Below are 23,468 nucleotides of genomic sequence, written 5' to 3' on the forward strand. Positions count from 1 at the left end.
AGAATTGATTAATTATATCAAAACCATAATTTTCATGAAAATCAATGATAGCATCAAAGAGTAATGTACCAAAAACACCCTCCATTCAATCACAGACGGCGGTGCAAGATTTGTCCAAGATCTAACGTGCCAGAGAGAGGCAAACGTATAGTGTTGGTGGAAAAATAGATTTGTGAAAAACTATTGAGCGTCTGGATTTTTTTTATTTAAAAAACCATAATTTTCTCTCCTAGCATCCCTCCTTCCTATACTTAATGGGGAAAACATATTGTGACATATGTAGGAATCATGGGAGACTATGCAATTTGAATTTTGGGGTTGCTGGAATTGCCCAGTTCTAGACAAAACTCTCGGGTGTTCAGCAAAGCCAATTACAATTTTACATAAATCAAGAAACATATTAAATGTCATTTTTTAAATTTAACAACATTTTAATTTTACTCTTATTAATATATATGTGTTTTGAAAAATAATAATATATATAATAAATGAAGAATAACATAATACGTTTCTGTTTAAAATTTAATATTAACTTATAAATAAAACAAAACAAATTATTCTCTCTCTGCTTTATATACAGAATAAGAGGAATATAAAAAACTTAAAATCCATGACTTAAATATAATAAATATTAAAAATAAAATATTCATAGTCAAAACATTTAAATTCTTTTCTTTAATTTGAGTATCGTTATTAACATTCTCATAAATTCATACTACCTCCGGTCCTTAATATAGGACTTCGTTTAAATTTTATTTTGATTTTAAATATAAGATCTCAATCCACTTTGTTTCTAATATTTATACATTTTTTCAAGATAACCCTTCTAATAATGATAGTTCTAGCCAATACACTTGATTAATAAGGATATTTCAGAAAAAAAAACAACATTTATTTATGACAAATAACTAACTTAACTTCTTTTTTTAATTTCCTCAAATTAATCAAACTAACTCTTATAATTAGAACCGGAGATAGTATCTTATACAAAATATGAGAGGCGAAAAAAAATTCCAACTATGATATATCTACTCTACGTCAAGTCCTTTTAGTATCACACCAAACTTTAATTAACCGCGTTAATGTATGAAATGAGCTGAATGGGTGGCAAAAAAAGGAAAAGAAAAAGAAAAAGAAATGAGATGAATGAAATAAAATAAGTGCTTCAACTTAAATTGTCATTTTCCTCCATTTCAGACAAAAAATTGGCATCTACCTATCGTTTTTTTAGGGAAAACCATATTGAAGGTACCTATACTTTCTCTCAATTTTTAATTTGGTACCTATGTGTTTTTTTTCCTTTCAATTAAACATTTAATTTTATCTTTTTAGCAACATTAGCTCTTGTAACTTTGTTCTATTGATATTTTTAGTTTCTACAAAAGGATTAATAATGTTAATAGAGCAAAATTAAAAGATTTAGTTAAGAACAAAAAACACATAGGTACCAAATTGAAAATTGAAACAAAGTATAAGTACCTCCAATATGGTTTTTCTTTTTTCTTTTTAATTTTGACCAGCATTGGCATCTACCTATCTAGGATAAGCATTAAGTCAATTGTTTTATTTAAAGTTTACTAAATGATGACGTGATCATTTCTAATTGGAGATAATTTGCAGGGGGTGTAATAACCTAAGAATAAGTTTTTTAAAAAATTTTCGGATCAATATTTGGACACCGCTGGATTGCAACTTTCTGACGTCACACATATTTTTCAGGTTAATCGACGCTTGTCGGTCCATTGACCAAAAGATCATCGTGAAGCGACGCTAACATTAAATAACTGCCAATCCATTTCTCGCCAATGCCCTAATCCTGTGATCCCTAATCAGCTCCGTCACTTGCCCTTTAGATCCAGTGCATAGATTCCCACGTCGATTTGAGTCTGCTTCATTTCTCGCTTCTCCTGATTTCTGACTTTGGTAAGATTGGCTCCTTGCTCAAGATCTCAAATTGCTGAAATAGCCGTTTTCTAAATTCAATTTTGATCGTCTCAATTTTATTTTTCGTTGAGTACAAATCAAGGAAGGTGTATTCCTCCATTTTAAGTGCACTTTTGATCATTTCGCTGTTTTAATAGCTCGGCTTTAGGCGTGCTTCGGTTTTTTTTTTTTTTTTTTTTAGGGTCATGGTGTTATGTAGTTCTATGGTATGAAACTATTATCTCCGAATGTTTGAACACATAAATGTAGTCTGTGGCCAATGATTGGCTAGGCCGGATGGGATTGAGTTGAACAGGAGGCAGTGTAATTTGTATGAAATCCCTAAGATGGCTGTTGGATTCTGCCATTGAGCTTAGTCCCATCCTCCTCTGGATACTGAAATGAAATGTGAAAATGGTTTTCCTTTTATATTACTTCTGAATTTTGAATGAGGGAGTGAAATAAACGTTCATTACCACAGCATATTGTTTCTGCTGGCAAGAACTGCATGGAAGCAGAAGAAATAAACTTTTTTTTCCTCGCGCACTGTTGTCGTCCTATTGAAGCCGCAGCTTTACAGGCGTTTCTGAATTTTTCGAACAAATTTTTGAATTCTTTTTAATGACATATCTGGGGTTTTCCTTCCCTAATAATTCTGCATTTTCTGGGGCCTTATATGATTTTGCCTACTTGTAACTTGATTAGCCCTTTTTCCGCCTTGATCGCGAATAACTCTACTCTCTATGCAGGGATAGGCAACTTAGACACAATGACTGATAAACATACTACTAATGGATAGCATATTTTCTTTGTTTCATCTAATTTATAGTCTCAAACTAGCCTTTGGTATGATATATAAGTTTTTGCGCACGGTTCAATGGAGGAACATAATGTAAAACGATAATAACTATTTGATTTTCGTTATCATACATTTTATTAATGCTCATGATGTTTGTATGTGCAGCTTTAGCCAGAAAAATGCTGTAGAGATACCTAATTTTCAAATCAAATCCAGCTAAGTCCCTGTTAGTACATTTCCAGTCAAATGGATCCAGTGACTGCTGATACACCTGATTTACCTCCTGCTAAACATCCATCTAGTTCACCTTCTGTTAAAGATCATGAAGGACAAACTTCTCCCCCTGCAGTCTCTGGGCAAGAAAATTCTTCTCATGTGACCTCATCTGCGCAATCTTCCACTGGCATTTCATCATGGGCTAGAAATTTGAAAATTCCCCAGCCATTTTCTGGCTCTCAAGATGATTCAGCTACTGAAAATTCTGGGAAATCTACCTTTGCACGCTTCACGAATAATTTAGCTATGCGGTTGTCTCCAAAACCATCTTCATCAGATGACAGCTCCAATGAAGCTGCTCAATCTAATTTAATTGAAAGCTTCACAAAGGGTCTGGTTGACTCTTCAAGAAATGCTGTGAAAGCTGTGCAGGTCAAGGCCCGACATGTTGTTTCTCAGAATAAACGTCGATACCAGGTGCTCTTCATGAGTGTTCCAATTTACTCTCTGATTATTCCAGCATGGTATCTTAAATCCTAAGCACACGCATTCTAAAACATTTTTTTTGGCCTAATGGAGTGACTCTTAATTACTATTCCCCCTTGCCTTCCTTTCTTTAACCAGGGGCATTGTGCTTATCTATGTACCCTATTGATAGACCCCTGTTGTTTTATGATCAATATTGTTTATGCAGAAGAATAATTTGATCAGACAGTATTTTAAAATGTTTGGTTCTCTATATGATTTGATTTGTGTAACTATAAGGTTGCAGATAGTTGCCTGCTCTTTGTTTAAATATGCCTTTAATTTAGTATTCTACATGAAATCCTGGTCACTTCAGTGATCAAAACTTTGTAGAAATTTTTATGATATAATTTTTTATCTCGTACTCTTTTTCCAGGAGGGAGGATTTGATCTAGATATGACATATATCACGGAAAACATTATAGCTATGGGATTTCCTGCTGGTGACATGAGCTCTGGGTTCTTTGGTTATGTAGAAGTGAGCTGTCTAATCTAGCGTTCAGTTTGTTTTGATTTTATTTTTCATTTAAAATGTTGCTTTTCATACTAATTAGGCATGCACTGCAGGGGCTTTACAGAAATCATATGGAAGAAGTGATTAAGTTTTTTGAGACTCATCATAAGGTGCTAATCCATCCTCCTAACAAATTTAGTTTTGTTATGACAATTCTAGTACAAAATCAAATGTTGCAAGGTATGGATGATGTTATGACAAAATATTTCCTACCGCAAGTGTGCAGGTTGTATCTAAGTAGTAAAGTTTTGGATACGCAGAAAAAATTGTCATTAAATCTCCTAAACGGCTGGCAAATGTGGGAATTAACAGTTGCCAAGACACATTCTTAACTCTGACAATCTGATTAACTTCTGTTGTTAATTTGTTATTGAACATTTTCCTTTCTCTGTGATCACCTTTGTTTTTCTATTACCATCAAGTCTTCCCACCCTGTAAACCACATGGTTCCCATGTTATCTTGCAACCTTCCTTACATATTATTTTGACTACAAGTTGATACTGCATCAGAGCCACTTTTCTCAAATTGATTTCTTGTATTACTCATCTTTTTTTCCCCATGCCTTAATTGTTTCTCATTTGACATGTGTTTTCAGGGTAAATACAAAGTATACAATCTTTGCTCTGAGCGGCTGTATGATGCATCATTATTTGAGGGGAAGGTATGTTTCAAAAGTGATATTTTTGTGCACACTGCATAAGCCTGAGCCTGATAATGAATGCCTGTTTTCCTAAAGAATTTCTTCTTAAATTTAGATGTGTTGAGGCAAGCAAGTGAATTTCGTCCATATTTTTCTAATTGTTCTCTTCAATTTTATCAACTTTCATCATCCTTATCTGTCATCCAATTGACAAGTCATTCCATCAATTTGCACTTTTATTGATCATGCCAGGCTGTTTGTGTTATGTCTCTGTTTAACTATTCAATATTTGTTTCTCAAGTGATATTTACGTTTCAGTCTAAATTTATTCTACATCTGGCATATGATACATCAAATTCTTTCTTTAGGTGGCTAGTTTCCCATTTGATGACCATAATTGCCCACCAATGCAACTGATTATATCATTTTGTCAAAGTGCTTACGCATGGTTGAAGCAAGACATTGAGAATGTTGTGGTTGTCCACTGTAAAGCTGGAATGGCAAGGACAGGGTTGATGATTTCTAGTCTTCTATTATTCTTGAAGGTGATATTTTATACGACATTTCCTGAAAATAAAATGGATGGCTGGAATTGTCTTTATTTGTTTTGGTATGTCACTCAATCTATTTAGAGTTGGTGACTTAAATGTGCTGCAGTTCTTCCCTACCGCCGAGGAGTCCATTGATTACTACAACCAGAAAAGGTGTTTGGATGGAAAAGGGCTTGTTCTGCCAAGTCAGATTGTGAGTTCTTCAATAAATTGGAGACTCTGGACTAATTACAACCCCCATTGTTTTGCAAGTCTTGTCTTGTGCTCATGAGCCTTTTTTTTTGTTTTTTTTTGTTCCCCCTTTTTCTTGTCTTCACTAGAGGTATGTCAAATATTTTGAACGTGTCTTGACTTACTTCAATGGCGAAAATCCTCCTGCCCGCAGGTATATTTTACGTTCAATGCGACTGTAACTTCTCTGTGACTTTCACATGCTGACATTTTCTTTTGAGCAGGTGCATGCTTAGGGGAGTCCGACTTCACAGGTGCCCTTACTGGATCAGGCCTTCTATAACTGTCTCAGATCATAGTGGTGTGTTTTGACTTTCTTCTCTCAATTTTCTCCATCTGCTGGTTTTCAAAATTTGCTTGACTATGATGTTACAATTCTGTACTGGTTTTCTGGACATTTTTGCTAATATTTACATTGTTTATGACTCTGTTTATTATTAATTTGTAGTTCTATTGTATTATGGACTGTTTAAAATAGGGTTTAGCTTTATGACGCACATTTACACATTTAGTTGGAAGGCATGGATTTGTTAGGTTGTTGTGCAATTCCTACAAATCCACCTTTTGACTACAGTTCCGTGACTTCTGAGAGATAAATCTGAGTGGTAGAAAAGTATAATGAACTGCAGGATCTGTAGCACCTTCGTCTGTGAAATACCTCTCAACTATGGTCAGCCACCCAGAAAAGAAACAAAAGAGAAAAGATAAAAATATTTTTGCAATACTTTTTGTTAAGTTCTGTCAATTTGTGTTTGTTCTTATCCTTTTCTAATATGCAGGTGTCTTGTTCTCAACTAAAAAGCATCCAAGGACCAAGGATCTTAATGTGCGTTTGTTTGATTTGGTGTCAACACATTGAATGTTGATATTAAGTTGTCTTTATATTGAAGTTCTCCTCTATGGCTTTAATTCCTGACAAAACGTTGTCTGCCTGCTACCGCAGCCAGAAGATTTTTGGTTCAGTGCACCAAAGAAGGGAGTAATGGTCTTCGCATTGCCTGGGGATCCTGGTCTTACAGAGGTAGCTGGGGACTTTAAAATTCATTTTCATGATCGTCAAGGAGATTTTTACTGGTATTTGATTTATATTCGGGATAAGTATTTGATAGCTTCTGCTGGCAACGCTACATTAAACTGAAATTTCGTGCTTCTTTCTCTTGTAGTTGGCTGAACACAACAATGACTGAAAACAGGAAAGTATTGAACACCAGTGATCTTGATGGTTTTGACAAGGTAAGAAGTTAGGTTTCTCTGCAACGAGAGCTTGACGACAACACACCCTTGCATTTCTGTTGACTAATTTTGTCTGTGTCTAAATTAAGATTTGCCAATATTAAAAGCGGTCTATCTCCTGTTAAATAGAGTGACCCTCTAGTTCCTTTATAGTTATATCCATATTAAGCTCAACATTTCTTGCTGGCTTTTGGCAGAGAAAATTACCTTCACCTGGATTCCTGGTTGAGGTTGTGCTTGTGGATTATAATGGCAATGTCACGACACCCAAACCTGAAGCTGTTACCAATAGATCAGATGAGAGGTCAAGTAGTATTCCTGCCCCAGTTGATGCAAGTACCACGGCTCCAAAAGCTGAAAAAGAGTCGGAGAATCGTGATAAAGAGGATGATGTGTTTTCAGACGGTGAGTCAGAGGATTCTACTGCAAGAAGCAGGCAGGCAAAAGCAGCTTCTGAAGCTGTTACTAATTCTAATTCTGCCACTGGATCTGAGTCTAAAACTTCAAGTGAGATGACAAGCTTAACGCATGCCACGGAACAAATTTCTTTGGGACCTACGAGTGCTACTCCAATTCCTAGTGGCAGTAAACCAAAAAGTGGAGATGCAAGAACAGCGTCCAGTCTGGAAGCTCCCAGCTCAGAAAGTGAATTTAAGGCAATGGCCGCAGATGCCTCTGTATTTACGTTTGGGGATGATGAAGACTATGAAAGCGAGTGAAGAAGTACAGTGTTAGCATCCTAATATAATCCATCCAATATTTGTATATAATATTGCATGATAGTTGATCAACAATAGGATGTTCATTTCATTTGATTGTCTTGACCTTATAATGCTAAATCTTGGTTACGATTCACTGGCTTGATCCTCAGACGTTGCAATATGATTCCTTCGAATGTATGTGAAAAAGTTTATTGTTTCACTGCCTTATCCCTGCTTGCCAAGCTTCAAAATTCTCGTCTGGGCAGATCACAAATGAACTCTTAACGGCTTTACTCTCCCAAAAGGATCGAGCAAATATTTCTTCATGGTTTAATGCAGTTCAAGAGGGAGGGAAGCTGCAGGCAACGGCTGATCCTTGATCGGGTTCCGCAAAGTCAAAGTCAAATCAACCTTGTAAAGTTAAATGTCCGTTAGGATTCGTTGTAGAGAATTGATTTTGCACTGTAATTTCAGGATGGTCCATTACTCCATTTCCCGCCAAACCATCCATTGACTTGACAGAGTCAATGGAGGGAACACGAGGGATATTTCGTATGGTATTGGTAGGCGTGGCTTGGGAATCTCTCTCATTCTTTATCATTTCATTCGGCCGCGCGTTGATTGACCCTTGAGAAAACGGGTGGGTCTTCTAATAATTCAAAGGGAAAATCACAAATAAAAACCCCTGAATACATGAAATTGCAAAATGGGATCTTCAATTGATAAAATTGCTGTCAGGGATCGGGTCTCAAATATGAATTATGAAATATTAAGGAAAAGATGAAAATGTCATTCCCCTTCTCTTCTTTCTCTCTTCCTCTTTCTCTTTCCTGCTCCTCTCCTTCCTCTTCCCCCCCTAACGCCACTTCGTCATCCCCACCCCTCTTCCTTGATCCCACCGCAATCTCCTCCCACTTCTCTCATTCTCTTTTTTTAGGCGATGGCTTCACGTTTGCCATTACACTTGAATCCGACCAAGATTCGGTCTTGGACAATTAGCAGTATCTCACTTGCGAGGAAGTACTGCAGTGCTGGCTCCACCAAATCAAGCAACTAGCTCGCTGCTACAGAGTCCACTACTGGTCGCTTATGGAGGAGCTCAAGGTTAAGTAGAAAGAGCACTATTGGACTTACGGCATGAGCCCTTTTGTGAAGGATCACCAAAACAATCAGGCCAGGCACACTGAACGCGTTGTGGCATCTGGGGAGAATGTAAATTGCAGCAATGGCAATGAAAAGGCAATCATTGGTTCCAATGGTGGGGCTGGTCAAGATCTCGTACATTGCGCTTTTAGCAGTTGCAATCTTTCAAACTCTGCCATATGTGCTATAGTCTTTTGTTGCCATTATCAAGCCTTTCTAAAATTAGATGTGAGCTTGCATAAATATGAGGTAAAGCCATGGAGGACATACGTCCAGCGGCTTTTGTTCTTAAAGATAGTCTTGTGCTTGCTTGGAGAGACTTAAGAGAAACCATCATGATGAGGTTTATAATTAGGGGCATAGAAAGGTTGGAGAGACTTCAGAATAGAAGCTGCTCGCTTATTGGCAGAACAAAAGGACCCGGGGTCGTTATGTTTGTCTTCAGTGCTCCTCCTGCAATTCCCAACGTTCTTTGCTCTAATTAGTTCTAGATTTTGATTGAACAAGAATATTCTTTACATTTATATCCAATTATCAGGTGAAAATGCAGAAAACATGGAAATTAATTAATGTTGTTGTTTTGTATGCATATCACTCGTTAATCATGATAATGGAGATGTGTTACTTTTTCTGAAATTTACGTAGAAAGTGTTGTAATTCTCAACATCATAGTTGTTATTTCATTTTGTGCACAAAAAGAAGTTAATGGTAGTAGATTTGTAAGATTTATTATTTCCTAATGACGATTTGTTATTAGCAATTAAATTGTGAAAATAATGTAATTTTGTATGCCAAACATAGTTAATGGTTTTAGCTTTTCAATAGTTGTAATTTCAATCAATAGTTAATGGTTTTAGCTTTTCAATAGTTGTAATTTCAATCAACTTGTTATTTTTTTATTACAGATTTGTTTCTGTTTCAGACTTATAATTTTCTAATAAATTTGTAATTTTCTATTTCAGACTTGTTATTTTATATTATAAACTTATAATTTTCTATTCTAGACGTGTAATTTTCTATTCCAAATTTTTAATTTTCTATTCCAGACTTGTAATTCTCTATTTCAAACTCATAATTTTCTATTTCAGATATATAATTTTCTATTCTAGAATTATAACTTCCTCTTTCAGACTTCTAATTTTATATTTCAAACTTATTATTTCTTATTACAAACTTGTAAGTCTCTATTTCAATCTTATTATTTTCTATTGTAAACTTATAATTCCTAATTATTTGAGACTTATAATTTTCTATTACAAATTTGCAATTACCTATTGCATATTTAAAATTTTTTATTGTGGATCTGTACTTCCTTATTTGAGAGTTGACACGGATTGGGAGACTTGCTACTCTGTAGAGAAATTTCCCTTGATTTACCCCCACAAATCTCTCAACAATTTCACGTGCAGTGACTTCAAAATGACCAAGTCAAATGAATATAATTCCACGTGGCATCGCCGGTCAAATGGCCATGCGCATGCAAGGGCATGTGGCAATCGTAATTATCCCTTGCGGTTTGGTGATTGTCTCATGTCAAATAGGAATAATAAATCTGAAATACTAGAGAATTATAAATCTCAAATAGAAAATTATATGTCTGATAAAAAAAAAAAAGAAAATTATATGTTTACAATAGAAGATTATAAGTCTACAATAAAACATTATAAATATATAATACAAAATCATAATTCTAGAAAAAAAATTATTATAAAGCTGCAGTAAAAAATTACGATGTTGTAATAAAAAATAACAAGTTAACTATATCTATATCGATATACATATATGAGAATCACATCAAGTGACTGTAGCCTGTCATGACACCATGGAACCTCATTATACATCATCAAAAATCCAGTCACATGTTTGTAATTTGGCTTACTGCTCTTGTCATTTAACAGTAAAATATGAAAATAATGTCAGTTTTTCGTTAAACTTAACTTCATGAAAACCCAATCACAAAAATTATTATTTTGTTTATTACTCTTATTATTTAGTTTACTGTTTTTGTCATTTGGTAATGAAGCGTGGAAATAACCATTGGGAGTTTACTCTTCGTGACAAAATGGAATAGAGAGTTTTGTACCTAAACCAAAAACTATATCATATTATATACTCTTGACTAAAGCTAAACAAATTAAGATCATTTAAAAAACCAAAAAGAAAAGCGATCAACAATATACTCCTCCGGTCCTTAATATAGGACCCAATTGGTGAGTTGGTTTTGGTCTTAAATATAAGACCCATTTATCATATTTATCGATTATCTCTAAATTACCCCTATAGATACCTTTTCAACCATAATCAAGTAGAAGAGAAAGATGAGGTATTAAGAAATATGATTATGGTATTTTAGGAAAAACGTGTCATATTTCTTATAATTAACTAACTTACCTAACTTCCTTAATCTAATCAAATTAATTAAATGGGTCTTATATTAAGGACCGGAGGAGTATAATTGTTTAGACGAAGTGGATGTTTAATGAATGCCAATGATGATCATTATTTGAAGATTAATGTGTCTTGTAAGACAAATAAATCTACCCGTCTTTAAGGGGGGAAAAATACAACCTCCTGTACAGTCATCAATACAAAATAAAAGAGATTACATTATAAAAAAAACAATCAAATACATCTCATCTATTCAGTGACTATAAGAGATAGGAAAACATGCTAGTCGCATGAGCAATCTCTCACTATCTTTGTTTTCAGATATTTTAATTTTCACTTTTGATAGCAATGGTATATTTTTGTTTTCATCTCCATGATTTTCATATTTGTTTATAAAGTTTTGTGTTTCGATTTTTATTATTATTTTTGCTGGATTCGTGTTTTGGGAGGGCATGGCATGAACAACGCCAGTAATGTGATGGGGAAGAACTTTTGGGTAAAAGAAGAAGGGAAAGGGAAATTCACTTTGGGCATTTCTGTCTCTTTATTAATATTTTATAATTAATATTTAGAAAAAATCTCAATTAAATCCATCTAAAATAATGAAATTCTAATTAAGGCTTATACTTTTAACGAATTCCTAATTAGACCAAGAGACCTAATTAGGGATTTTCAAATGTTGCTGAAAGACCGGAATGCCTCTTTGTAATAAAAAAGGAAAATTGAAAGTAGGTGTAAATCTGATTTTAGTTTTAATTATTCTAGTAAATTTACTAATGAGGACATGGTCTTTCTTAGATTTTATGTCAAAGGTGTGTTTTGTAATTGTGAACGTTATGTCAACTCTAGAATTTATGGCCTTTTAGTTTTTTTTATATAATAAAAATTTGATATTGAATAAATCTTGGAAACCGAAAAATTGAAGATGAATTGATGAGTCTAAATGTAAGTTGTGAAATAGTAAAATTAATTTTGATAGATATTCAACAATTCCATGAATCTTTGATTTGATTTTTTCTCGCACAAAAAAAAAATTGATCTTGTTAATCTTTTACATTTGAAATCGTAAAATTTTTATTAGTTCCCATATTTTTGCAATTCTAAAATTAGGTATTTTTTTTATCTTGAATTTTCAATTACTTTTTATTGGTCATAATCATGATTTTTCTTTTTTTGTTTTTTATATGATAATGTTTTTGGCCAAATTTTCATGTGATAATGTTTAAAGAAAAAACATGTTAGTTAAATTCAATTAAAAGAATTAAAACTAAAATTAGGCTTTTTAATTATGAAGGGTATTTCGGTCTTTTAGAAATATTTAAAAATTCCCAATTAAGCCTCTTCGACTAATTAAGAATTTGTTAAAAGTGTAGGCTTAAATTAGAATTTTGCTATTTCAAATAGATTTAATTAGAATTTTCCCTAATATTTAAGACCCAGCTTCTAACAATAATTCTGTAAATTGCAGAACCCATTTTACAATTATATATACTTATAAGTGTTTTTTTTTTTTTTTTGCGATTTTTCCTAATTCAAAATGGGATGGCATTAATGATGCTTTCAACCTTCAATGACAGAAATGGACCGGAAACGGCATTTCCGTCTACTCAATAAATTTTTATTTTGCTGGCAAAAGCCTTAGCTTAGAATAAATAAGCTTGCGTCTCGCGTGGCCTGCTGGCGTGGAGAAATGGTCTCAGCCGCACGGTCGCGTGTTCGAGACGCAGCACGAGAGAGAGCCTGAGAGAATCATAAGAGAATAAATAAGAAAAAAAAATCACAAATAAAGATTCCTGAATTATTAAAATTACATAAAGGTCACCTAAATAGCAAAATTATCATAAGGGACTCAGTCTTATATTGCAAATATGAAATCCTAGTGAAATGTCTGAAATGCTCCTCAACCAAATAACAAGTTGACTATAGAAAATGACAAGTTCATTTTAGCGAACGCTAAATTCAGTCGACCAAATCAGAACTTGGTTGAATGTATACCAAATGACAAGTTGACTATAGGAAATAAAGAGTTTGCTTTAGCGAATGATAATTTCAGTAGATCAAATCACAACTTAGCTGAGAGGTATTTTGGATATTTCGTCAAGATTTTATATTTACAATAAGAAATTGAGTCTTTCATGATAATTTTATTTATTCAGATAACCTTTGTGTAATTTTAATAATTCAGGAGTTTTTATTTGTGATTTTCTCAGTAAAAAAAATGTGAAAACAACCCTTCACGAGATCCGATCAATTAAGGGTTTTTTTTTTTGGGGGTCAAAGATCAATTAAGTTGACCCGTTTAAACTTTATGGATTGAGTCAATCAACAAAAAGTTAAAAAATAATAAGCAAAACTTGTAATGGGAGACAAATTGATTTGATTAACAATAAATAAATGGATCAAGTAACCTTTTTTGGCTGCCAAAGTAATATTTAGAACTTCTTAAATTAATAAATAATGCTAAGCGTCAGATATTACTAAAAAAATTAAAAATATAGAAATAATGCATGTACGATCTTTTTTCATTTAAACTTTTAGATATTAGATCTTAAAATTGATTTTTAAGAAAACAAATTAAGAGTTTTTATTATATCGTTCCTCTCGGCTTTATTTCTGACATCGATTTCCCAAATTTTTTAACCTAGCTGTAGTTCTAATCTTCTCACACGCTTTATTTTCAATTTTACCAAGTCATCTACTTATGAATATGAAGGAGCTTCATCGAAAGTCAGGGGGAATAGCCCAGAAATCAGAAGGATCACCGTATGCTGGTGACTAATTCCGAGTAGTACCGGTAATTTATTATTTATCTCCAAGGTGTTTTTTTTCCTTTTATGTTATAAATCGGCTCGACCCTTTGCGGAATCATCACTATTTAACTTTTCCCTGTCATAAAGCCAGGGCAGTTCAAAGTCCAAATACTTCAAATCCACTCTCAATCACATAAAGCTTATTTGTTCGTCCATGTCGATATCTGGGATCCAAGGTCACACTCTTGAGGTTACTGGTACGTGATTCGCCATTTTCCCTCTTCGCCCCCGGGTTTCAGTTTTAATGAAGAGAAAAATCATACATATTGTCTGTAATGTCGATGCAGTTGTCGGTTGCTCTAAGTTGAGGGATACAGAATGGATTTCCAGGCAAGATCCCTATGTCTGCGTCGAATATGCTAGCACCAAGTTCCGTACCAGAACTTGCACAGGTATTGACTTGACTTGTGTATGAATTAGGTCTTTTCTGGTGAAGTTTACAAAGTTAGAGCAAAATTTTTATAATAAATGGAGCAGGGCAAATAGAATTGTTCGTTTGAAATTTTATTGTCAACTCAGTTTTACTTCAAACTGGAGATGAGATCTTTTGAACATTGGCCTGTGCAGACGGTGGCAAAAATCCCACATTTCAAGAGAAGTTTGTCTTTCCGCTAATTGAAGGGCTTAGGGAAATTAACGTGTTGGTTTGGAATAGCAATACAATTACCTTTGACGACTTTATCGGAAGTGGAAAGTAATAATTTCAGATTCTCTGGCTTCATTCTTCACTCATAAGTTTTTATGTATCTAGTACCCTTTTGGTTCACACTAAGATTCGATTCGAATTCGATATATTCAGGATTCAATTGCAAAAGGTTCTTTCAGAAGGTTTTGATGACTCTACCTGGCCTCTTCAAACAAAAACTGGCCGGTAAACACCAAGCCAAAATCGAGAACGTCTCTGAGTTGTTAATTTTTGGTTTTTTGCTTTAATTTTTTTACTTATATTTGGACTATTCTGTCTTCCTATTTACCACCCCCATGAAATGTATGTTAAAATTCATAAGGCCTCAGTATTGCATCAGATCATTGGAATGGCTTCTTAAACAGGAACTGCTAGTCCTTCAAGGTATCTGGTTTTGCAGAAGCCATTCAGAGTATTGAAGTGAAAAGATTTGATTAAACGATTTAAGGCAGATATGACCAAGTTTTTATTTGGATAGATTCGTTATAACATCATTTTTTAGACTACAAAATGTGTGGGAATCGAACATTTGAAAAAAAAAAAAAGAATTAGAGTAGTGCTCCTTAAAGTATGTGCGGCAAACTGTAATTGGTGAGCCTATACAAAAATGTCTAAATATTTTAGTAGCATATCATCTATACTAAACCATGGGTCAACCACCGAGCCAAAAAAATTCAGTGGTGTCCTGTGTTTCATGATTCATATCATATTCATATCTATGTCCTTTGAGCATCCTAGAGTGAAAGAAACTCATTCTCCCTGTCTGTGCTTGTTGAAGTTATAAAACACTCGTCGACACTTAACAATCTCGCTTTTTTCTTTTGGCAGACATGCAGGGGAGGTAAAAGTCATAATGCATTATGCAAACGCCAAAGTAAGCTGCATTTTCCATAATGTGTTATGTAGATGATTGGTGTTGATTAACTTGAAGTAATTAACGATTTCATATGTTTGTATCATAATTTGCAGAAACCAACTTCAAGTTATGCTCCATCAGCACCACCATACATGAATTCAAGCGTCCAATATTCCGCCCCTCCTCCTGCTTCTTATCCACAGCCTGCATCTGCACCTTATGCACCGCCACCGCCACCTGCAGTTTCTTATCCTCCACCTCCTCATACAGCTTACCCCTCTTCATCACACTATCCGTCATATCCATCTGGCTATCCGCCACCACCGGGACCACCACCATCTTATCCTCCGCCTCCCAGCACTTATCCTCCACCTCCGTATCCACCACCACCCGCAGCTTATCCCCCACATCCATATCCACCGCCTCAACCAGCTTCTGCATATTACCCTCCTGGTAATGTATTGTTTTTTGTCTCTCTGTGCCAAAAAAGGGGGGGAAAAGCTGGACTCCAAAATTTGGCCCATTGGTTGTTAGTCTTATTTTAACTTTACGCAGTTATGAGTTTAATCTTTTGTTTGCTGGCAATAATCCTTTTATCCATAGGCTAAACGAGTATAGAGGAATTGACGTGGAACGATGGCTGTTATTATTATTATTATTATTTTTTTGAATCAAAACCTGAGAACAAGTACTTACACAAAAGCAAAAAACATCAAGACTTAGTTTCCTGTATCAACCTCCCCCTCACCCAAAGGAAGTGGCTGATCTAGGATACAAAAGTTATCCTCCCTATGATGAGAAAGTTTTGCCAGGTGATCAGCAATAGGAATAGATTCCTTAGGAGAATGTATTGGTATAACCATCCACTCCGTACGAATCAGGAGCCTAGCATCATCAACTATGTCCTTAAAGGGATAGCTGCTTTGACAACCTCTACAATCCAAAGACAAGGCTTCTACACAATCGCTATAAACTGCTATGTTTCTATACCTTCTATTCCAACATAAACGCAACCCATGAATTATGCCGAGGATGGCCGTTATTTTTGAAAATTCACTTTCTAGTTTTTTTGGGAGTTAAAAGCTTCTATTAGGCCTAACAAATTGCAAAATTGTTGATTAGTCTTTTTGATTCCTATTTCATTCTTGTTAATATATTATTCTGCTTAGTTTGCATGCTCTTCTTTCTTTCATAACATCATTATATATATTTTTGGTCTTTGTTGTCAGGTCCTTATCCTGGAACGTATCCTCGGCCGCCGTATTAGAGATCTCTTTGTACTTGGTCAAGTCTGAAGCTAGGAAGCAGTATGTATAGACCTGTTTTGATTTAGCAGTTATTGAAGTAGTTTTATTTTTATCCAAAAAAATTCAAATTTTATCATTTCTGTAGGCGTTCCCAGATTTTCTTTATGTTTTGGATTACATTGATTTTAGAGATGCCTTCAGCTTTAACAGAAGTCATCAATTGTCTTCGTTTGCTCTGTATTCACCGGGAAGTTTCAGAAACTGTCAATAGATTGGCAAAAGATCATGAAATTACTCCATCCACATTGTAAAATTTGGTTGTGCCTATGTTTGAGGATGGCGATGGTCGTTAGATTTTTCATGCTGGAGAATTTACTTTCTTTAGAAAGTTCTTTATATGATTATAAATCATATAGCTTACACAAGACGTGACTGTAATTTTAATTATTTTTGAACATGTTTTTATTTAATTCTACAGTCTTACATCTAATTTACAATGGATTGTTTAGTTAAGGGATCATGCATATAAAATACTATGGTTAGAAATAAATAACTAGTTTGAAAATATTATTAAAATTTGTTAATTAAATTAGTTATCTGTAATAAATAAGTGTTATCTTTTTTAAAATATTTTTATTAATTATATATATTAAAATGGAAATCTTTGTACAATCACTAAAGAAACGACTTTGAGGAAAAATAATAGGCAGTAAATTTGAATTTTATATATTAGATTAAATTGAGTCTCGGACTAATGTTTGTATTTATTATAACAGCTTGTATAGAATTTATGCTGGGTTCCATATTTCCTGTCAAATTTGTAGTCTGGTCTTAAAAAAAAAAAAGTCTATAAAATTGACAGGCATATCAAAGGGTCGTCGACAATGAACTTGCTGTAACGACAAGACTGATTCATAATCTGAGGTTATGTGTGATAAGACCTACAACTAAGACTGTCCAGAAATTATTTTGCAGTATAAATTATATTATAAAATAAATCTTATATTTAAAATTAAAAAAGTATTATATATTACTTGTTCAACTTGTTATAAATTTAATATTGTATATTAATTAATCACATTTGATGTTAATCCATATGTAATACTCACTTGGTCCTATTAATAAGCTGTAAATTTGAAAAGATACGTGATTTATTTTATAAGTTTCAATTTGTATTTTTTTTTTACATTTAATGTATTTGTTTCAATTTTATCCTTAATTATTTATTCTCTCTTTTTTATCATATTTTTTATTATCACATTTTTTCGCATATCTTATTTTATTCTTTTTCTTATTTATTATAAAGATATATTTAAAAAAATATTTTTATTATATTTATTGAGTTTAACTAATTTTAACTAATTGTTCCTTATTACTTATTTGAAGTTTATGATAAAGAGCATGCGTGGTATAAAATATACTCTTTTGATCTTATTTATAAGACATAATTAGTGTATTTCACATAGACCAAAAAAATATCTTACAATGCATTAACTCTCCATTAATATACGACAACTTTTTAACTTTGTCTCTATTTAATATATACATTTTAAAAAGAATAACTTTCTACATTATAAGAAATGAAATATAAAATAGTACAATCATATTACAAATTTAATAAAGTGACTTATAAATAGGATATAAAAATATTTTTTCTACTTTATAAATATAATTAGAGGAACACGTGTATAAAAATTGTGTTATTTATACATTATAAATATAAATTGGCTGTTTAATGACAAAAAAAAAATAATTTTTCTATTTTTATTAGCATTAAAATTAAAATATACCCGAAAAGTGGAAAATTGGATTTAAATAAATTATGAAAGCATAGTAAATATATATAAAAGGACAAGCGTGAAACCCCGTCAGCTGTAAAATCAATCCTCTCTCTTGCTTTTTCTGTTTCTCTGCTTTCCCCCTGCAATCCTTCCCTTCCATTAGACACAGTAAAGAAAAGAGCGATGGGTTTCAGTCTCAGTGTCTTCTTTTTACGATGACCACATCGCTCCTTCACATCACAACTCATCTCCCTCTTCTTCCCTTAACCAAAAAGAAGAAGAAGGAGAAGAAGATGGCTTTTCAAGATTCTTCCTTTCTTCTCGATTCTCTCTACTGTCATGAGCCCAACCTGGATGAACAAGACGACGAACAAGAACACCCACAATCAGAGTTATCAGATGAAACTGATCTCTCGAACAATAATGCTTCTCTGTTTCCTCTGCTTCTGTTGGAGCAAGATTTGTTCTGGGAAGACCAAGACCTCATCTCTCTCTTCACCAAAGAACAGCAACAACATCAAGAAGTTGCCAACTTCAACCTGGGTAATCTGGAATTTTCAGGCTCTCGCCTCTCCTTGGCTCGTCGTGAAGCTGTGGAGTGGATTCTTAAGGTGAATACTCACCATGGCTTCTCTGCTCTTACTTCAACTCTGGCCATTAATTACTTGGATAGGTTCATTTTAAGCTTCAAAATTGAAATAGAGAAGCCATGGATGATCCAACTGGTGGCTGTCACTTGCCTTTCTTTAGCTGCAAAGGTCGAAGAGACACAACTCCCTCCTCTTCTAGACCTCCAAGTACGTTGAAAACGCAACCTTGGGTCTTGTCCTTTCATTTTTAAGTTTTCGTTCTAAGATATGACAGATCTAATTCTTTCCTTTTTGGTTTTAAGGTGGAAGGTACGAAGTATGTGTTCGAGGGCAAGACGATTCTGAGAATGGAGCTTCTGGTTTTATCGACCCTGAAATGGAAGATGCACCCAGTGACACCATTATCGTTCTTAGATCACATCATTAGAAGGCTTGGATTGAAAACCCATCTTCACTGGCAATTTCTCAAGCGTTGTGAGCATCTTCTTCTATCAGCACTTTCAGGTAAACATTTTAAAAGAACTCACATTAGAACAACAACGAAAGAGGCCACTATAAACAGTATCCTTATAAACATCGAAACACTGTCTGTAGATTCAAGATTCGTGGGCTGTCTTCCTTCTGTGTTGGCCACAGCCACAATGCTTCGTGTTATAGAGCAGATACAGCACAATGATGCAGCTGAATACAAAAAACAACTCCTGGATGTGCTTAAAATCAACAAGGTATGAGCTTAATTCTTGTTCTGTCGTCTAGTGTTACTGAAAGAACTTGGAGTTAGCGCGGTATCATAATTATAATGTAGATCTGTGTTATGAAACAGGAGAAAGTAGAGGAGTGTTATAAAGCAATTCTCGAGGCGTCTGATAATAAGAATAGAAAGAAGAGAAAGCATGATGAAAGAATAATAATCCCTGTGAACCTAAGTGGCTTAATCGATGGTGGAGTTGGGACCGATGAAGGATCCAACGGTTCGTGGAAAGTGGGGTCATCTTCATCATTATGTTCTTCACCAGATCAGTCTCTGTTGAAGAGGAACAGAGCTCAGCAACAGCATCAACAACAACAGCGTAATATGAAGTTGTCTCCATTGAATCTGGTTGGTGTTGCAATTGTTGTCTCATCTCCTAAATAACGAAGAACTTGTAATTTTCATATTCTGGTATCCCGCAGCATATGGTAAAGAATGAGTATATATTATCTCTTTCTTCATTTTCAGCAATGTCCAACGTGCACATCTCAGAAGATAAAATGGGCCCACGTCTTTTGATATAATCAAGATCTAATAATAAGATAAATTCAGCACAAATGGTTTCTTGTTAATAAGTATATTGCAATGTTATATGAGAAAATCGGCGCTTAAGGATGAAAAGGGTTTGAATATTTGATGGAAAGATGAAGTCTTGAAGGTATATTGCAAGTCTGCATATTTGATGGAAAGGTAAAGTCTTGAAGGTATACTGCAAATCTGCAATCGAGTTTGAGGAGCACTTCGGAAATCTGGAAATGAAATCTTCAAGACTTGGTTCTTCTTGTCAATCATTTCATCCTTTTCATCGTTGTGTCCAATTTTTTTCTTCTTATATTTGGATAGAATGATTGCACAGATATTTATTGACCACCCATCTTTTGCAAATTAAACCAATCATGACAATAATCAAGGTTTCTTAGTTCAATTCGGGTTGAACTATCCAATAGTAATAAAATTAATATACTCTTCCGGTTTTAAATATAAAACTTTTTTTGTAGTATTATATTTAAGATTAGAGAAGTATTTTTTTATATATTAACTAGAAGGGTATAAGAATTACAATTTTTTATTATATATATGTATATATCAAAATAGTAATTTAAAAAACTATTACTAATGAATTTCGTAACCTACTATTCAAATCTGAATGAGTTAACATTAATCCACAATTACACATTGAACTCAAAATAGCAAAATTGACCGGCTATCATCATAGTACTCATTAAGTAAACATAAGTAAACACTAGCAAAATAGTAATAATTATTTACAAGAATAGTTCATACATGCATGATTTTAGGATGTAGGAAGAAAAGAGTATGTCCTATAAAGATACTATTTTGTACTAACAAATATAAAAACTATAAAAAAATGATTAAATAAGATTTTAATCAGTTGAGTCAATAACTCAAATGGTTTTCCTTTGTTTATCTCTTTTTTTCAGTTCTTGACCAATTTAATGAGCTATTTAATCAGTTTACTTTTTGACTGTTCCGGCAAAATTTCACCATGTTGTTTGTATTGGTTCATTAGTTTTGACATCTTTTTAATTTTTTCAATCTAATTCTATTAACACCCATATTAGCACCAATCATTAATAAGGAAAAGAATCAAACAAGACTGGAAAACATATGATTAAACACTTTCAAAGTCAGTCGCAGGTAGTGCGATACAATATAGATATGAACTTTTTGCAACAAGTCATAGTTGGATTAGACTAAGTATGATTATCTTGTGCTTCATCTTTATAAAAGCATATAAGAAAGGTGGAATAACCCATGTGGGTGACTGCTGACATTCCTCAAACATTTTTTTTTTAAAACTTTCTCTAAATTGCTTAGTGATTTTGATTTTCTTTTTCTTTTTCTTTTTTCTTTTTGTTTTTTTGTTACCGCCTCTCTTACTTTAGAAATTGGGAAGATTCAGTGTGTGGCCATTTTAGTGGATTCCCTATAGTGCTTGCTGCATTTTTCCAGTTGCATTAGACATGTAGGATAAAAAATTAGCATTAAATATTTAAAATCCATAGTTAACTTTTAGAAAAACTAATCTTGGTCCTGTATTTTTTATTTGGTTGTTAAATGTACATAACTTAATTCTTATAGTTTTAACTATGTTGTAAGTCAGTCTCTCTGAACCCTTAATTTACTATAACTCAATTAGCTTTAACCATTTAAAACTTTAGTTCCTATATTTTTAAAAGGTTTAAGGTGTAATTTTGTCTTTGATCTTTTTAGTTGCACAATTTTGACCCTGATCTCTCTTTTTTTTTAATGCAATTTTGCCCCTCAAAGTCAAAATTGCATCCAAAGATCATAGGCAAAATTATACTTAAGAAGTAAAATTAGGGGTCAAAATTCTACCTAAGAAATAAGATCAAGGTCAAAATTACACCTTAACCCTTTTAAAAATATATATATTTCATGAAACTTAGGTAATAAGATTTTGACTGAATAAAATTATAGGAATTAAATTGTAGTGAGTCAAAGTTTAAAAATTAAGAACAAATTAAAACCATCGGGATTATTTTACATTGAATTAAAACTTAAACATTGAGTTACTAATAAGCTATTAGTTGAAATGGAAAGCGGTCTCACTTCTGTAAGAAAGAGAACACAAATTTGAATTCCAATAAATATACTTGTTGGAAAGTTTTAACCTTAACGCTCTTAACCTGATAGAAATTAGTTTTAACTTCAAAGTAACTTGAGAATACTATGAGTCATATAAAAAAAATTAGAGACTAAATTATTACAACTAAGTCCAAACTATACAGACTAAGAAATTAATTTTTCTTTAATTTTACCTTGATTATGTTTTCCAAGATCGAATTCTATCAATTATTTTGTTAGTTGAATTGGTCAAATTTTTCAAAGCTATTACATCTGTTGACTTAATTACTAATTATTCTCATCTCAATTCAAAATATTCGTCGGAGTCTCAATTCAACACTCTTATGTGATTAGTCTTCCAAAGACCAAATAAAAGTTAGTAATTCGTAGGCTCAGAAAGCTTCTTCTTCTTTTTTTTTCCCAGTTTCAAACTAAACTTTTCTATAATTTTTCTACTCTAATGAGAATGAGGCAGTTTTGGATAGATTATCGGCAACCAAAAAGGGAAAACACAATATTCCATGATTAAAATTTGATCTTCATTAGACTACTGTGATTTTTAGGTGGAGGGTCAATATCAATATTTACGTTTTTCATTTTTTTTCACAATTAAATCTGGTCAAAGCTACAAAAGCAAAAGGTATTTCATAACTTTTTTTTCAACCCAAAGGTTAACATAATTTTGTAGTTTTACAATACATCACATGTTCGTCACTCATCATCCTCACATAAACCACACAAATATCTTCAAATCTTCTTTATGTGACTTGATGTTTTACCAGCTAATTATACTATTCTGAGAATAGTTTTGTTTTTTTTTTTTTTTTTAAAGAATCACGAATTAATAATACATTTTGTTACTTTGTTTCCAATAGAAAATTTTAGCATACTGTTTATTTCATGTGGTATAAATTAAAGAAAGAATCTCACAAGAGAATCCGAAGATTACTGAACCTCAAATTTAAAACTCCTAAAAATTGCTTACAAGTCAACTATAGTCAAAGCTTATTAAAATGTAGGAAAAAATCCTGATTTAAAATTTAGTAATTTTTTTTTTGGGATATTTCCTAAATTAAAATCTATACAACTCATAATGTAAAACAATAATAATGATTGCATAAAAACAAACAACAATAACCATTCATACATGATGATGATATACACCCTTGGAACCACCAAATAGGTCTGGGATGGGAGGTCAACATGGTAAGAAGTTTCAAAGGAAGAGACCGATATTATTCCACAACAAAATAATACTGGTAAGATATACTAA

The 23,468-nt window shown here is 33.1% G+C and overlaps 3 protein-coding genes across 6 annotated transcripts; all 3 read left to right on the top strand.

Annotated features, from left to right (window-relative positions):
• Positions 1–1,811: 1,811 nt before the first annotated feature.
• LOC114753787 (phosphatidylinositol 3,4,5-trisphosphate 3-phosphatase and protein-tyrosine-phosphatase PTEN2A-like) lies at positions 1,812–7,562 on the top strand. The gene is made up of 13 exons (XM_028942500.1): positions 1,812–1,923; positions 2,888–3,415; positions 3,840–3,941; positions 4,031–4,087; positions 4,574–4,639; positions 4,987–5,163; positions 5,276–5,362; positions 5,490–5,554; positions 5,625–5,701; positions 6,180–6,226; positions 6,344–6,474; positions 6,564–6,633; positions 6,831–7,562. The coding sequence occupies exons 2-13, from the start codon at positions 2,969–2,971 to the stop codon at positions 7,350–7,352; spliced, it is 1,848 nt and encodes a 615-aa protein (XP_028798333.1). The 5' UTR covers positions 1,812–1,923; positions 2,888–2,968; the 3' UTR covers positions 7,353–7,562.
• LOC114753789 (cyclin-D3-1-like) lies at positions 6,358–20,063 on the top strand. 3 transcript variants are annotated; one of them, XM_028942504.1, is made up of 5 exons: positions 6,358–6,362; positions 18,520–19,041; positions 19,137–19,338; positions 19,429–19,559; positions 19,658–20,063. In XM_028942504.1, exons 2-5 carry the CDS (start codon positions 18,538–18,540, stop codon positions 19,967–19,969), a joined length of 1,149 nt encoding a protein of 382 aa, XP_028798337.1. In that variant the 5' UTR covers positions 6,358–6,362; positions 18,520–18,537; the 3' UTR covers positions 19,970–20,063. The 3 variants fall into 3 exon arrangements, with proteins under 3 accessions (XP_028798337.1, XP_028798336.1, XP_028798338.1); XM_028942503.1 differs by having other exon boundaries at positions 18,523–19,041; XM_028942505.1 differs by having other exon boundaries at positions 18,529–19,041.
• Positions 13,559–16,935, top strand: LOC114753790 (protein SRC2 homolog). 2 transcript variants are annotated; one of them, XM_028942506.1, is made up of 8 exons: positions 13,559–13,659; positions 13,763–13,872; positions 13,963–14,067; positions 14,243–14,369; positions 14,475–14,546; positions 15,189–15,234; positions 15,330–15,669; positions 16,446–16,935. In XM_028942506.1, exons 2-8 carry the CDS (start codon positions 13,830–13,832, stop codon positions 16,481–16,483), a joined length of 771 nt encoding a protein of 256 aa, XP_028798339.1. In that variant the 5' UTR covers positions 13,559–13,659; positions 13,763–13,829; the 3' UTR covers positions 16,484–16,935. The 2 variants fall into 2 exon arrangements, with proteins under 2 accessions (XP_028798339.1, XP_028798340.1); XM_028942507.1 differs by having other exon boundaries at positions 13,560–13,659; positions 13,767–13,872.
• Positions 20,064–23,468: the final 3,405 nt, after the last annotated feature.

This window comes from Neltuma alba, unplaced genomic scaffold, assembly GCF_004799145.2.
Source record: "Neltuma alba isolate B1F8T4 unplaced genomic scaffold, ASM479914v2 tig00008145_pilon, whole genome shotgun sequence".
Classification (NCBI taxonomy): domain Eukaryota; kingdom Viridiplantae; phylum Streptophyta; class Magnoliopsida; order Fabales; family Fabaceae; genus Neltuma; species Neltuma alba.

Coding starts and splice junctions, on each gene's coding strand:
- LOC114753787 (XM_028942500.1), top strand. CDS start 2,969: ATGGATCCAGTGACTGCTGATACACCTGATTTACCTCCTGCTAAACAT. Junction 5,555..5,624: donor GAAAATCCTCCTGCCCGCAG/GTATATTTTACG, acceptor TCTTTTGAGCAG/GTGCATGCTTAGGGGAGTCC. Junction 6,227..6,343: donor CAAGGACCAAGGATCTTAAT/GTGCGTTTGTTT, acceptor CTGCTACCGCAG/CCAGAAGATTTTTGGTTCAG.
- LOC114753790 (XM_028942506.1), top strand. CDS start 13,830: ATGTCGATATCTGGGATCCAAGGTCACACTCTTGAGGTTACTG. Junction 14,068..14,242: donor CCGTACCAGAACTTGCACAG/GTATTGACTTGA, acceptor TGGCCTGTGCAG/ACGGTGGCAAAAATCCCACA. Junction 14,547..15,188: donor CTTCAAACAAAAACTGGCCG/GTAAACACCAAG, acceptor TTCTTTTGGCAG/ACATGCAGGGGAGGTAAAAG.
- LOC114753789 (XM_028942504.1), top strand. CDS start 18,538: ATGGCTTTTCAAGATTCTTCCTTTCTTCTCGATTCTCTCTACTGTCAT. Junction 19,042..19,136: donor CTCCTCTTCTAGACCTCCAA/GTACGTTGAAAA, acceptor TTTGGTTTTAAG/GTGGAAGGTACGAAGTATGT. Junction 19,560..19,657: donor ATGTGCTTAAAATCAACAAG/GTATGAGCTTAA, acceptor GTTATGAAACAG/GAGAAAGTAGAGGAGTGTTA.